A 15,355-nucleotide genomic window follows, 5' to 3' on the forward strand; every position below is an offset into this window, starting at 1 on the left:
TTTTTTTCTGATGATTGGGATTCTCATGTAAAGCAGGTCAGGATGGTGTTTCAGGTTTTGCGTGATAATGCTTTGTTCGTGAAGGGCTCAAAGTGTCTCTTTGGAGTGCAGAAGGTTTCCTTTTTGGGTTTTATTTTCTCCCCTTCTGCTGTGGAGATGGACCCAGTCAAGGTCCGAGCTATTCATGATTGGACTCAACCCACGTCTGTTAAGAGTCTTCAGAAGTTCTTGGGGTTTGCTAATTTCTACCGTCGCTTTATCGCTAACTTTTCTAGCGTTGTTAAACCTTTGACGGATATGACCAAGAAAGGTTCTGATGTGGCTAATTGGGCTCCTGCAGCCGTGGAGGCCTTCCAGGAGCTGAAGCGCCGGTTTACTTCGGCGCCTGTTTTGTGTCAGCCTGATGTCGCACTTCCCTTTCAGGTTGAGGTGGATGCTTCTGAGATCGGTGCTGGGGCTGTTTTGTCGCAGAGAGGCTCTGGTTGCTCTGTGATGAGACCATGTGCCTTTTTCTCTAGGAAGTTTTCGCCTGCTGAGCGGAACTATGATGTTGGTAATCGGGAGTTGTTGGCCATGAAGTGGGCATTTGAGGAGTGGCGTCATTGGCTCGAGGGTGCTAAGCATCGTGTGGTGGTCTTGACTGATCACAAAAATCTGATGTATCTCGAGTCTGCTAAGCGCCTGAATCCTAGACAGGCTCGTTGGTCATTGTTTTTCTCTCGTTTTGACTTTGTGGTCTCGTACCTGCCTGGTTCGAAGAATGTTAAGGCTGATGCTCTTTCTAGGAGCTTTGTGCCTGATTCTCCTAGAGTCTCGGAGCCAGCTGGTATTCTTAAAGAGGGAGTAATCGTGTCGGCCATATCTCCTGATTTGCGACGTGTGTTGCAGAGATTTCAGGCTGGTAGACCTGACTCTTGTCCACCCGACAGACTGTTTGTTCCTGATAAATGGACCAGCAGAGTCATTTCCGAGGTTCATTCCTCGGTGTTGGCAGGGCATCCGGGAATTTTTGGTACCCGAGATTTGGTAGCTAGGTCCTTTTGGTGGCCTTCCTTGTCACGGGATGTGCGGTCATTTGTGCAGTCCTGTGGGACTTGTGCTCGGGCTAAGCCTTGTTGTTCTCGTGCTAGCGGGTTGCTTTTGCCCTTGCCCATCCCGAAGAGGCCTTGGACACACATTTCCATGGATTTCATTTCTGATCTGCCGGTGTCTCAGGGAATGTCTGTCATCTGGGTGGTGTGTGATCGTTTTTCCAAGATGGTCCATTTGGTACCCTTGCCTAAGTTGCCTTCCTCTTCCGATCTGGTTCCTTTGTTTTTTCAGAATGTGGTTCGTTTACACGGCATTCCGGAGAATATCGTGTCCGACAGAGGATCCCAGTTTGTGTCCAGATTCTGGCGATCTTTTTGTGCTAAAATGGGCATTGATTTGTCGTTTTCATCTGCCTTTCATCCTCAGACTAATGGTCAAACGGAGCGAACTAATCAGACACTGGAGGCTTATTTGAGATGTTTTGTTTCTGCGGACCAGGATGATTGGGTGACCTTCTTGCCATTGGCTGAGTTTGCCCTTAATAATCGGGCTAGTTCCGCTACTTTGGTTTCGCCATTCTTCTGCAACTCTGGTTTTCATCCTCGTTTCTCCTCGGGTCATGTTGAGTCTTCTGACTGCCCTGGGGTGGATTCCGTGGTGGATAGGTTGCAGCGGATTTGGAATCATGTGGTGGACAACTTGAAGTTGTCACAGGAGAAGGCTCAGCGTTTTGCCAACCGCCGCCGCGGTGTGGGTCCCCGACTTCGTGTTGGGGAATTGGTTTGGTTGTCTTCTCGGTATGTCCCTCTGAAGGTCTCCTCTCCTAAGTTTAAGCCTCGCTTTATTGGTCCTTATAAAATTTTGGAAGTTCTTAACCCGGTTTCTTTTTGTTTGGATCTTCCTGTGTCGTTTGCCATTCACAACGTGTTCCATAGGTCTTTGTTGCGGCGGTACTTTGTGCCTGTGGTTCCTGCTGTTGAGCCTCCTGCTCCGGTGTTGGTTGAGGGCGAGTTGGAGTACGTGGTGGAAAAGATCTTGGATTCTCGTCTCTCTAGACAGAGGCTTCAGTATTTGGTCAAATGGAAGGGCTATGGTCAGGAGGATAATTCCTGGGTGGTCGCCTCGGATGTTCATGCGGCCGATTTGGTTCGTGCCTTCCACGCTGCTCATCCTGATCGCCCTGGTGGTCTTGGTGAGGGTTCGGTGACCCCTCCTTAAAGGGGGGGTACTGTTGTGAACTATACTTTTTGGCTCCCTCTTGTGGTCTCTAGTGGTTTGGCACTTGGATTGTCTTTTCCCAGGTTGGTACTCACCTGCTTCGTTAGGCCTGGGGTGTTGCTATTTAAACTTCCTGGATTCTCAGTCCAGTGCCTGGCATCGTTGTAATCAGTTCATTCTGTTTGCTCCTGTCTTCAGGTCCTGGTTCTTTGCAAGATAAGCTAAGTCCTGCTTTCTTATTTTTGTTTAGTTGCATTGTTCTTATTTTTGTCCAGCTTGTACAAAATGTGATTCCTGATATCGCTGGAAGCTCTAGGGGGCTGATATTCTCCCCCCTCACCGTTAGTCGGTTTGGGGGTTCTTGGATACTCAGCGTGGATATTTTGCAGGGTTTTTTGCTGACCATATAAGTCATCTTTCTATCTTCTGCTATTTAGTCAGTGGGCCTCTCTTTGCTAAAATCTAGTTCATTCTTACGTTTGTCTTTTCTTCTTGCCTCACTGTTATTATTTGTTGGGGGCTTGTATTACTTTGGGGTCTTTTCTCTGGAGGCAAGAGAGGTCTTATTTTCCCTGATAGGGTTAGTTAGTTCTCCGGCTGGCGCGAGACGTCTAGGATCAACGTAGGCACGTTCCCCGGCTACTGTTAGTGTTTGTGCTAGGATCAGCTATATGGTCAGCTTAGTTACCACTTCCCTATGAGCTGGTATTTATGTTTGCAGACTTTGCTTTAATCTCTGAGATCCCTTGCCATTGGGATCATAACACGTCTGCCAACCAGTCCTCAGGAGGTCCTGTTTCTAATCCCCACAACAGGCCCCCATATGATTCCTGTAAGCATAGTATGTGTAAAAAGGTGGGACATGGCACTTCTTGACCTGACAAAAAAGAACAGTACCTTCTATCCCAAACCACATGTTTTTTTCTCCAGCTATTTTGTTATGGGTGGGATTGAGGGGAAACCCTGTGGTAATTTACATTTGGCTATGGTCAGCAATACTGTCACTTTGGGGTTGAGGGACACTGGTGGGGAGATGACTCTGGTCCATCTGGAAGTTGTTTCTTCTGAGGATTTAATCCCAAGGAAAAACCTCACTGTCACTAAAAATTGGAGGAGTCAACCCTTCTATGCTCATGGCATATTTTTACCTTGACCAGGGTACGAGAAGGGGATAAAAGTAAGTGGTGGTGTCCGAGATCATTCCCACCAGTGTCTTATTGGGTGCTGATCTGGGACATTTGGTATCACAGTATGTGGCTGATGATTTGTTAAACATTGAGGAATTGACAGTGGAAATGTCTAGTGATATTACTGTAACATGTGGAATCTAGTAATTTTATAAAATTGGGTAATACTGCTAAGGTAACCTGTAGTAATTTGGCAACCAGTAATGCTCTAGAGAGCTGCCATGATGATGGTAAACCTATATGCACTTAGGATGACCCACCAAACGTAGCAAGCCAATGGCCCACTTACATAACAGATGTGACCCATAGCCAGAGTGTCATTAACTCAGATATCTGTTTGCTTTCTGAATACTCATCTCCGACCCTTGAGGAGGAAAAGGAGTCTACAAAATTGTCACTTTAACAAGTCACTCAGAGCCAGGCGTTCATAACATGCTTTACATTTGGTCCACTTGGTTCTACAGAAAAATCTTACTTCAATTAGAATTACGGTATGTCTTGCAACTGTCTTTCCTTGCATATAATAGCCAATCTCCTCTCAACTGACCAGATGGAGGCATGAGAGGTGTGAGGAGAACCTCTTAACATTCCTCATCCAAAGAAACCCAGTGTCAGACCCAGAAGATTGTAAATCTGACCAGATTCTAGCAGTAGTCCTCCACAGAATCTCTCACTGGTCCAGTCAGTAAGCAGTTTCTTTACTTATACCTTTTGTTTTGTGCTTTGTCTTTTGTGTCTTCTGTGTATGCCATTTTTATTGAATCTTTTTGTATTTTGTAAGCACTTTGCCTTTTGTATATTAAATCTGAAATCTAATAAGTTTGTTCTTTGCTGCTGTAAACGAATGCCCGATCTTGTCGAGGGAAAGTGTAGCCTGGCCATGTTACCCTGTGAGTGCCACTGTGCATGAAGTGCACATGTTTGGGGCTAGAGAAGTGGGTGTACATGTGTACCAGTGTGCCACCCAGGTTAAGCATCTCACTGGTGTAAGAAAATGCAAGAAGTGTGGTGTGGATGCATGTACTGACTTTGGGGTGCACTTAGCTCATTGTTAGCCTGTTGCGATAGGTGAGTAAATGAGTGAGTTTAAGGATCGGAGTACCTGTTTACAGTCGCATATGTGTAGTGAGTGGGCTATTTACCATGACATACTGCAATACTTTCTTTTGCTGCCTTCTCACCCTAACACCATGCGGAAAGTGTTGTTTTAGCTGCCCTGTTCATGCTCCTTTAGTAACTTGTTTGAGCTACTGCTTTAGCAGTAAAGGGAATTTGTCATAAGATTTGTGCTGCCTGTACCACGGGCATTGTGAATCAGAGCCTGGCTGAAGTATGCTTTTCTGAGAAAAAACAGCGTTTTAAAATTCAGCTGGGGATTGTATGGAGAGACCTTACTAGTCCAATGAAGTCCCCAGCCTGCTTCTTTTTGCTTTGCTCCATTTGATTGACAGTTCTCACCATGTATACATACATTGGAGAGACGTGTCAATAAATTGGAGCATGTGAGCTCTGTGTTCCCCTTGTGTTTGTAAATAGTATTTGAGTATGCATTCTTATCAAAGCAGCAGTTCCAAGCTGCTACTAAAGGAGCATGAATTAGGCAGTTGAAACAGAACTTTCAGAATCTTATTTGGTGTTTGTGACAGAAGGAAGTAAAATAAGGTAAAGGAGTATTTTAGAAAGATAAATAACTTTGTAAAAGCTTATCATTAATTAAATAAATATTTTTAGTTCTAGACTATGATTTTGTTAACATTTATGGTAAATGTCTATTTTTAGATGCTACTGATTCTCAATGAAACAGCGCCAAGTTACACAGTTCTCCAGGGTTTTGCATTTACCTAGTTGTAAAACCAATGGATTGGTAGTTTTATACTATGTGATTGGACTGTCCATCTGTCAAAAAATGAAAAATCATTTGGCTGAATACATGTTAAATCCCCTATCATTCCAATGCTGACAATCCTGTGGTTTCCTTCAGACTCTGTTTACATCACTGCAATGACGATATCGGTTGTACTGGTGATGACAGAATGTATGGGATTTGATTGTTGTGCTCCTCGATGCTCTAATTAGATGATATGCTATTTAATAATAATTGAATAATATATTTTTTTTTCTATAGAGCCAACATATTTTGAAGCACTTCACCTTTTCAGAGGGGACTTGTACAGGCATTATCAGACATTACAGAGTAACACGTAGTTCAACAGGTACCAAGAGGAGTGAGGGCCCTGCTAGCAAACTTACTATCTCTCATTCATGATCTTAATTAATTATCCTTAGCATAATGGTTAAGGCCCCTTTCACACATCAGTTTTTTGCCATCAGTCACAATCTGTTGGCTCGACGGATCCGACCAGCATATCTGGCAAATTGGATCCTAAAAAAGTCGGAGCATGCTCAGTTTAAAAAAACAGAATCCGTCGCCAGATTCCGTCATTTGACGGATCCGGCGCCCATAGGCTTCCATTTGAGCAAATGACGGACGGCGACGGATCAGTCGTTGTCTGTTTTTCGACGGACACAAAAAACGTTACTTTGTCCGTTTTCTCTGGCCGTCGGACACTTTTTGACAGATCCGGCAAACAACGGATGAAATGTGAGGCCATCCGTCACTAATACAAGTCTATGAGAAAAAAAACTCATCCGGCGGCATCAGTCGCCGGATCTGTTTATTTTCAAAATTCGACGGACTGCAACTAACAGCAAAAAATGATGTGTGAAAGGGGCCTAAGAAAGGGAGACACGTATCCCACTTCCAGTTTTTTTTCCACAAGCCTTAACCATTGGTTCATCTTCCTAATCAGGTCCCTACAAAATCGGATTCTCTCAGTGGAGATCTTCTTTTTAAGAGACGTTTCCTTATTGACCCTACAAGGATGGATAGGGACAGGGACAAGATGGCGGAGAGGATATTACACCTCACCCTAGAGATCCTCTTCCGGCTTACTGGAGAGGTGAGAGATTCTGATGACATCACATTACATCATTCTTATATATGGGAATAACAGATGGACAGAACTGGAGAGGTGAGGACTCTGGAAATGTCTGTAGTGAGATTTATTAATGTGTCTCTCCATAACCAGGATTACACAGTAGTGAAGAAGACCTCTAGTGAGCGCTGTCAGGAACGTTTGTCTGAGGGATGGGGAAGACCCCTGAGCCCAATCACAGGGCCTCCACCTCACCCCCTGATACATGAGGACATCAATGACCAGAAGATCCTAGAACTCACCTACAAGATGATTGAGCTGCTGACTGGAGAGGTGACACTGCTGGGAATGCTGGGACATTGTACAGTAACGCTATGGAGGGATCGGGGGATGACTGTATCATTGTATGTGTCAGGTTCCTATAAGGTGTCAGGATGTCACTATCCATTTCTCCATGGAGGAGTGGGAGTATTTAGAAGGACATAAAGATCTGTACAAGGACGTCATGATGGAGGTTCCCCAGCCCCTCACATCACCAGGTAATAGACAGGACTAAATACACACAGCTTATAATTATCTGTATGTAAAGAATGAATTCAGTCCCTGTATGTGCTTCCTCCAGTTCTATCCAGTGAGAGGACAACACCAGAGAGATGTCCCCGTCCTCTTCTTCCACAGGACTGTAAGCAAGAAGATCCCGATGTTCCTCAGGATCATCAGGTAGATGGAAAGAAGGTGTTGTGAGTTCTCCTCTATGATGTGTAGAAAGCTATGAAGTTCTTGTGTTCTGTCATGATTCATCCTGCAGTATTATACACTGAATGGCCAAGATATATAAACATTTTTGGTAGTAATGTTAATTATTCACCTTTTCTGTTTTTCGAAGTCATTTTATGCAACTTTTTCATCTGTTTGTTATTTTTATCATATCTATTTCAGGGATACGATATAAGCAATATTATTATAGAGACATTTGTTATGGGTGATGAGCAGTTTAAAGAGGAGATTCCTACAGATGACTATCCAGGTGAGTAGTAACCACTAAATGCAGAGAAGAGTTACATACAAAGTAAATTAATGTACAAAAGGGGTTTAAATACATAAAAAAATAACAATTGCAGGGATGTGTGACATATTTTTTTGTGTACAATTCAGGTTGCGTGGAGCAGCTTTTGGAGTGATAATTTTCCTTCTTATCCCCCTTACTTTGCCCTTATTTGGTGTCCCTCACTTGTTAATAACACTTTTCTACATGCTCCTCTAATGAAATACGTACAATCAAAAGCAAGGGCCAGCTCACCTGTTAGTAGAAATGTAATATGCAGGAGCACATGTACACACCATAGTGTTCTCACATAATACCGCCATATAGATCACACATATTGCTGCCAGTGTTCTCACATAATACCGCCATATAGATCACACAATACCACCACCACATACTTCTCACAATGCCACCACATAGATCTCACATTATACCGCCATATAGATCACACACAATACCGCCACATACTTCTCACAATGCCGCCACATAGATCTCACATAATACCACCATATAGCTCACACACAATACCATCATAATTCTCACAATACTGATCAAGCATAATACCACCATACAGATCACATAATACCGTCATATAGATCTCACATAATGCCATAATACAGCATGACCCCTGCAGCTCCTGTTATCGCATGCATTGAGTTGTGTGTGCAATGGGGAAAGACATGCAGGGGGGAGAGCAGTGCATAGGAGAGGATTAGATACACGGTTCGCCAGACAGTATCACACAGGATAGGATTAGATACACGGCTCAGCAGTCAGTATCACACTGGAGGATTAGATGCACAGTATCTCACAGTATAGGATTAGATACATGGCTCAGCAGACAGTATCACACAGTATAGGATTAGATACACGGCTCAGCATAGTATCACACAGTATAGGATTAGATACACAGCTCAGCATAGTATCACACAGGACAGGATTAGATACACGGCGCAGCAGACAGTATCACACAGGAGAGGATTAGATACATGGCTCAGCACAGTATTGATAGATACATGGTTTGATGTCCTGTGAGGAGCTACAGTGAGGGGCAGGGTCGGAGCAGCACAGCCTCCCCCATCCCCCTCTGTTACCCCTCTGCAGCTCCTGAGGACATCAGACTGCAGCACTTCACCCTCTCTAGCGATTCTAGAGATTAGAGCCACACACCAGGCAGCAGAGAAGACTACAGGGAACAGCCGCTGCTGACAGTGTGAAGGAGGTGACAGATCGAGCTGCCCCTCCTATAACAGCGCAGCTCTCAAGTCATACTGGAGCTCACAGGTACACTGTGGGCTGAAGAAAGATGGCGCCGACCTCCTGCCTCTGCTGTGATGTGGAGACAGCCCAGGGGGCGTGGCCAGATCACAGCAGGGAGCAGCACAATGATAGGTATGGGGTCGGACGCCGACTGCTGAGTCCTATGCCCAGGGCTGCCGTATTTGCAGAGTGTAAGTGTCGTGCTGGGACTCTTACACTCCTGCAAAGGAAAATGGCGGCGCCCAGTGGCTGCAAAAATAATTAATAATAAAAAAGATATTAAAGTAAAAAAAAATTATTTTGTATTAAAAATACTTGTTTATATAAACAATCATTTTAATACAAAAACAAAATTGCGGCACCTTCCTTTTAAAAGGAAGGTGCCGCAATTTTTATATTAATAATTTATTATACACTATGTTCCAAATTATTATGCAAATTACATTATTCTCTGATTTTCCTAAATGGTTGGTGCAAATGACAGTCAGTCTAATAAAAGTCATCACCCGTTATAGTATACATCGAATTTTATTGAAGAAACCTCCCAATGATAACAGTATAATCTCCAAAATGAATAAAAACTTAAAATGCACTGTTCCAAACTATTAGGCACAGTAGAATTTCTAAACATTTGATATGTTTTAAAGAACTGAAAATGCTCATTTGTGGAATTTGCAGCATTAGAAGGTCACATTCACTGAACAAAAAAGCTATTTAACTCCAAAACATCCTAACAGGCCAAGTTACATGTTAACATAGGACCCTTCTTTGATGTCACCTTCACAGTTCTTACATCCATTGAACTTGTGAGTTTTTGGAGAGTTTCTGCTCGTATTTCTTTGTATGAAGTTAGAATAGCCTCCCAGAGCTGCTGTTTTGATGTGAACTGCCTCCCACCCTCATAGATCTTTTGCTTGATGATACTCCATAGGTTCTCTATAGGGTTGAGGTCAGGGGAAGATGGTGGCCACACCATGAGTTTCTCATTTTATGCCCATAGCAGCCAGTAACTCAGAGGTATTCTTTGCAGCATGAGATGGTGCATTGTCATGATGATGATTTTGCTCCTGAAGGCACATTTCTGCTTTTTATACCATGGAGGAAAGTTGTCAGTCAGAAACTCTATATACTTTGCACAGGTCATTTTCACACCTTCAGGAACCTTAAAGGGCCCTACCAGCTGTTTCTCCATGATTCCGGCCCAAAACATGACTCCTCCACATCCTTGCTGTTGTTGCAGCCTTGTTGGGACATGGTGGCCATACACCAACCATCCACTACTCCATCCATTTGGACCATCCAGGGTTGCTCAACACTTATCAGTAAACAAGAATGTTTGGAAATTAGTCTTCATGTATGTGTGGGCCAAAAGCAACCATTTCTGCTTGTGAACACTGTTTAAAGGGCCACTGTCACCCCCCTCCAGCCGTTATAAACTAAAAGAGCCACCTTGTGCAGCAGTAATGCTGCAGTCTGACAAGGTGGCTCTTTTAGTTTTTGCTTCTGTTATTCCCTCAATAAAGCATTTTATAATTTTCCCCAAATACCTATCTTTGTACCTGGAGGCAGGTCTGAAGCCTCCTCTGTGAAGCGCCCAACTGCCGTCACTCATCTCTTCTGGGGCGATGGTCGCCGCCCCCTGCGCGCTGTTCTTCTTAAATCCGGCGCCCGCGCTGTGCGTGCCTGCCTGGGGCAGGCGCAGTGTTCATTGGCCGTCATAGCTCAGATGCCGGGTTCCGTTCTGCGCCTGTGCGGGCAGTGCGGCCACCCTGTTACGGAATCCCTGCCCCGCACTGTGTTATGCATTATGCACAGTGCGGGCTCGGATTCCTGGGCAGATTCCTGCACAGACCGACGCTGGAAGACTGGGAACCTGGGGGAGCGTCTGACAAGCGCAGTGCGCATGCCCAGGAATCCCAGCCCCGCACTGTGCATAATGCATAACACAGAGCGGGGCGGGGATTCAGTAACAGGGTGGCCGCACTGCCCGCACAGGCGCAGTCAGGCACCCGGCATCTGAGCTATGACGGCCAATGATCACTGCGCCTGCCCCAGGCAGGCACGCACAGCGCAGGTGCCGGATTTAAGAAGAACAGCGCGCAGGGGGCGGCGACCATCGCCCCAGAAGAGATGAGTGACGGCAGTTGGGCGCTTCACAGAGGAGGCTTCAGACCTGCCTCCAGGTACAAAGACAGGTATTTGGGGAAAATTATAAAACGCTTTATTGAGGGAATAACAGAAGCAAAAACTAAAAGAGCCACCTTGTTAGACTGCAGCATTACTGCTGCACAATGTGGCTCTTTTAGTTTATAACGGCTGGAGGGGGTGACAGTGGCCCTTTAATAGTGGCCGAATAGTAGGTTTATGCACCACAGCAAGCCTTTGAAGGAGCCTACACCTTGGGGTTTGAGGGACTCCAGAGGCACCAGCAGCTTCAAATATCTGTTTGCTGCTTTGTAATGGCTTTTTAACTTGCCTGGCAGAAATCTTCCTCATTATGCCTTTATCAGCACAAACACATCTGTGCTCAGATACAGCCACAAATCTCTTAACAGTACGATGATCACGCTTAAGTTTTCGGGAAATTTCTAATGTTTTCATCCCTTCACCAAGGCATTGCACTATTTGATGCTTTTCAGCAGCAGAGAGATCCTTTTTCTTTCCCATGGTACTTGAAAACTGTGACCTGCTTAATAATGTGGAACATCATTTTTATGTAGTTTTCCTTTAATTAGAATCACCTGGAAAACTAATTATCCCATGTGTTAGAGATTGATTTCAGTGATCCATTGAGCCCTGAGACACAATACCATCCACGAGTTTATTTGAAAAACAAAACTATTAAATCTTTATCACACTTAAATCCAATTTGCATAATAATTTGGAACACAGTGTATAATCAAGTATATTTAATACAAATCTTAATTCACTGTGGGAACTGCCATTTACATTTGCCTCAAATAAGGCTGCTTCTGTGCATAGTAGTTTGCGGTCGCCGTCCGACTGCACCTTCAGCATTGTGGCTGCCTAAAGCTGTGACCTGGGCACGACAGCTGTAGGAAGAGATTGCTGCCATTTTGTTATAGCCTGCATCTATGATACGAACTCCATTTTCCCAGTGTCAACGCCCAGGAGCTGCTGGGGAGTGGAGGTCTGGGGTGAGGTGAGAATCGTTCATGGTGATCAGCAGCATGGGATTAGTAGTACATTACCAGACTGCTGGTGACCACAGTGTTTGTAACACAGCAAAGTAATTATCGCCCTGATGTGCTCTGTGCACTTTAACTGTTCTGTAGCAGGGGAACTATGGGGAGTGAATTATACTATATAGAGGACTGTGGAGTGCAATATAATATATGAATGACTGTGGGTACTGCATTATACTATATGGATGACTATAGGGATTGCATTATACTATATGGATGTCTGGGGATTGCATTATATTATATGGATGATTATGGGGTGTGCATTATACTGTTTGGAGGGTTAGTGGGGGTCATTATACTGTATGGAGGGCTGTGTGGGGGGGGGGGTCACAGTACGAAATATGAGAATGTAAAAAATAAATAAAAATGTTCCCATTGTTGTCACTATCTTTTAAGATGCATAATAATTTTTCAAGGTAATATAAAGATGTATCAGTGTACAGGAGCAGCCATGTGCCCTGAGTCAGCTATAGGATCTGAATATGTAGATCAGACCAGTGTATCTAATCCCATCATGCATGATATGCCCCAGAACAGTGTATCTAATCCTATCATGTGAAACACTAATAATAATAATTTTGTGTATATACAGTCCAACATATTCCGCAGCACTTTAAAGGGAACCTATCACCCCGTTTTTTTCGGTATGAGATAAAAATACTGTTAAATAGGGCCTGAGCTGAGCATTACAATAGTGTAGTTTGTGGACCCCGATTCCCCACCTATGCTGCCGAAATACGTTACCAAAGTAGTCATTTTCGCCTGTCAATCAGGCTGGTCAGGTCGGATGGGCGTGGCTTCTTCCCCCAGATATTGCGTAGTTTTCCGTTGGTGGCGTAGTGGTGTGCGCATGTCCAACGTCCCCAATCCTGCACGGGGGGGTGAAAATAGCAGCGATGTCCGTTATTCCATTGGTGGTCGGTGGGCGCGGCCATCTTCCTTTGGCCGCGCGTGCGCAGAAGCGGCGCTCTGCTGGCCGCGGCTTCAGGAAAATGGCCGCCGCGATCTCCATCTGCGCACGCGCGGCATCCCGCGGCCATTTTCCTGAAGCCGCGGCCAGCAGAGCGCCGCTTCTGCGCACGCGCGGCCAAAGGAAGATGGCCGCGCCCACCGACCACCAATGGAATAACGGACATCGCTGCTATTTTCACCCCCCCGTGCAGGATTGGGGACCTTGGACATGCGCACACCACTACGCCACCAACGGAAAACTACGCAATATCTGGGGGAAGAAGCCACGCCCATCCGACCTGACCAGCCTGATTGACAGGCGAAAATGACTACTTTGGTAACGTATTTCGGCAGCATAGGTGGGGAATCGGGGTCCACAAACTACACTATTGTAATGCACAGCTCAGGCCATATTTAACAGTATTTTTATCTCATACCGAAAAAAACGGGGTGATAGGTTCCCTTTAAAATTAAGCAGTGACATATACAGACAGTAATTTCAATTCCAAGCAAGACAGTTGAAACAGTTACATTAGGTGGGAGGTTCCTGCTCGCAAGCATAAATCTTTAGGCTATGTGCACACGTTGCAGATTTAGATGCGGATTCGCAGCATTTTTGAACGCACGGAATTGCATCAAATCCGCAGTGTAGTGCACAAGCAATGTTGGTCAATGTGAATTTGACATTTGGTGTACACATGCTGCGGAAAAAAACTTGCGGAATCGCAGTTTTTTTTTTTTCCCACAGCATGTCAATTCTTTTTGCGGATCTGCAGCGTTTCTGCACCCATTGACTTCCATTGTGTCAGACCAAACCGCAGCAAAACCGCAGGTTAAAAAAGATCTGCGGATGTGCCTGCAAGAAACGCTGCAGATCGGGAGGGGGGAGAGTGTGTGGGCGGAGACTGTGTGTGCAGAGAAGATGTGTGGGGCTGTGTGCGGGTGTTTGTGTGTGTCTGTGTGGGTGTGCGGGGCTGTGTGTATCTGTGTGTGCGGAGAAGATGTGCGGGGCTGTATATGTGTGTGCGGGTGTTTATGTGTATCTGTGTGGGTGTGCGGGCTGTATGTGTGTGTGTGCGTGGCTGTGTGTGTGTGCGCGCGGGTCTGTGTGTAGGCAGACATCTTCCGATGGGACTACTAGTCCCATCTGGCTATGCCTGCTACAGTGACAGGTAGCCGGATGATGGGACATAGTAGTCCCATCATTCGGCTACTGTGTTCAAGTGTAAAAAAAAAAAGCAAAAATAAAACACATATACAGTACAGTACACACATATACAGTACATACATGTAGACATACAGTACACACAACATACAGTACATACTCACCAATCACCTAGTCCCTGAAGCCTTCGATCACCTGTAAAAACATGTAAAAATAATAAATTAGCAGTATACTCCCTGATCTGATGTAATCTATTTAATAACGAGTGTCCCACGACCATCTCCCATGGAGAGCTGTCACATTGGCAGATGCGACCACTCTCCAGGGGCTCTGGGATATAATGATGGAAGGTATCCCTCCGCACTGTATCCCTCCGCCGCTATGAGTACAGTACAGTTCATACGGTCACTTGCAGCACCGCTGCGTGGGCAAATTCTCACGCAGCAGTGCCCTAAAGTGAGAGGCCATTGAAGCCTCAGTGATAACACTGCAGGAGCCATTGTCTCCTGTCAGTGTGTCACTAGAGGCCTATAGAGTTGTCCCATCTCCTGATGTGACAGCTCTATAGGGGAGATCGTCGTTGGACACTCGTTATTAATTGGACTGCGTCGGACCAGGTTGTATACTGTTGGTTTACAGGATTAGTAATGGATCAGAGTCTTATTGACGCCTCTCCATTACTAACAGGGTTTAATGTCACCTTACAATTAAAGGTGACATTAACCCCTTATTACCCCATATACCACTGCTACAGGGCAGTGGGAAGAGAGAGGCTAAGTGCCGGAATGCGCCATTTCTGGGGCGGCTCGGAGCTGGTATTTGTAGCCGGGGCGGGGCAATATCGATGGCTCCTCTCTAGGCTATGTGTATCAGTCCGCAGCTGTCTGCATAGCCTTTCTGGCTATTAATTACCTTATTAATCCCCCATGTCATTTTTTTGGGGGGTAACCTATTTTAATATCCAGTAAAGGCTAAATATACAGCTGTGGGCTGAGATTCATAGCCTGGGAAGATCCATGGGTATTAACCCCTTCCCAGGCTAGAAACATCGGCCCCCAGCCGTCGGCTTTCCCTCTCTGGCGCAGAAAACCACACCTTTTTTTTTTACTTAAAGATATTGAGTGCAGATTTTGTGGGCGTCTTTATTTAACTATTTATGTACCATTTTGTTAGGTTCATTACTAAACATTGGCCTTGGTATTATCTAGCTATTATCTATCATCTATCTATCTACTATCTATCTATCTATCTATCTATCTATCTATCTATCTATTTATCTATTATCTATCTATTATCTATAGATCTATCTATTACACTGGTCAACAGCATTTTTGGTGCCAAAGATATTTCATCGA

At 44.9% G+C, this 15,355-nt stretch overlaps 1 protein-coding gene across 9 annotated transcripts in view; it reads left to right on the top strand.

Moving 5' to 3' along the window:
* The window catches only part of LOC143767365 (uncharacterized), a 307,056-nt gene that overhangs the window by 255,357 nt on the left and 36,344 nt on the right, over positions 1-15,355 (top strand). For 4 of the 9 annotated variants that reach the window (XM_077255638.1, XM_077255636.1, XM_077255637.1 and 1 more), the window contains exons 5-6: positions 6,996-7,093; positions 7,313-7,400. The exons of 1 other annotated variant lie outside the window; for it this stretch is intronic. In XM_077255638.1, the coding sequence (XP_077111753.1) occupies positions 6,996-7,093; positions 7,313-7,400 (186 nt within the window). Of the gene's footprint in view, positions 1-2,051; positions 5,651-6,247; positions 6,398-6,526; positions 6,707-6,788; positions 6,913-6,995; positions 7,094-7,312; positions 7,401-15,355 lie in introns of those variants that run through there. 4 more of the 9 variants (XM_077255644.1, XM_077255643.1, XM_077255645.1 and 1 more) reach the window with 4 other exon arrangements.

This window comes from Ranitomeya variabilis, chromosome 4 (assembly GCF_051348905.1).
Source record: "Ranitomeya variabilis isolate aRanVar5 chromosome 4, aRanVar5.hap1, whole genome shotgun sequence".
Taxonomy (NCBI): Eukaryota; Metazoa; Chordata; class Amphibia; order Anura; family Dendrobatidae; genus Ranitomeya; species Ranitomeya variabilis.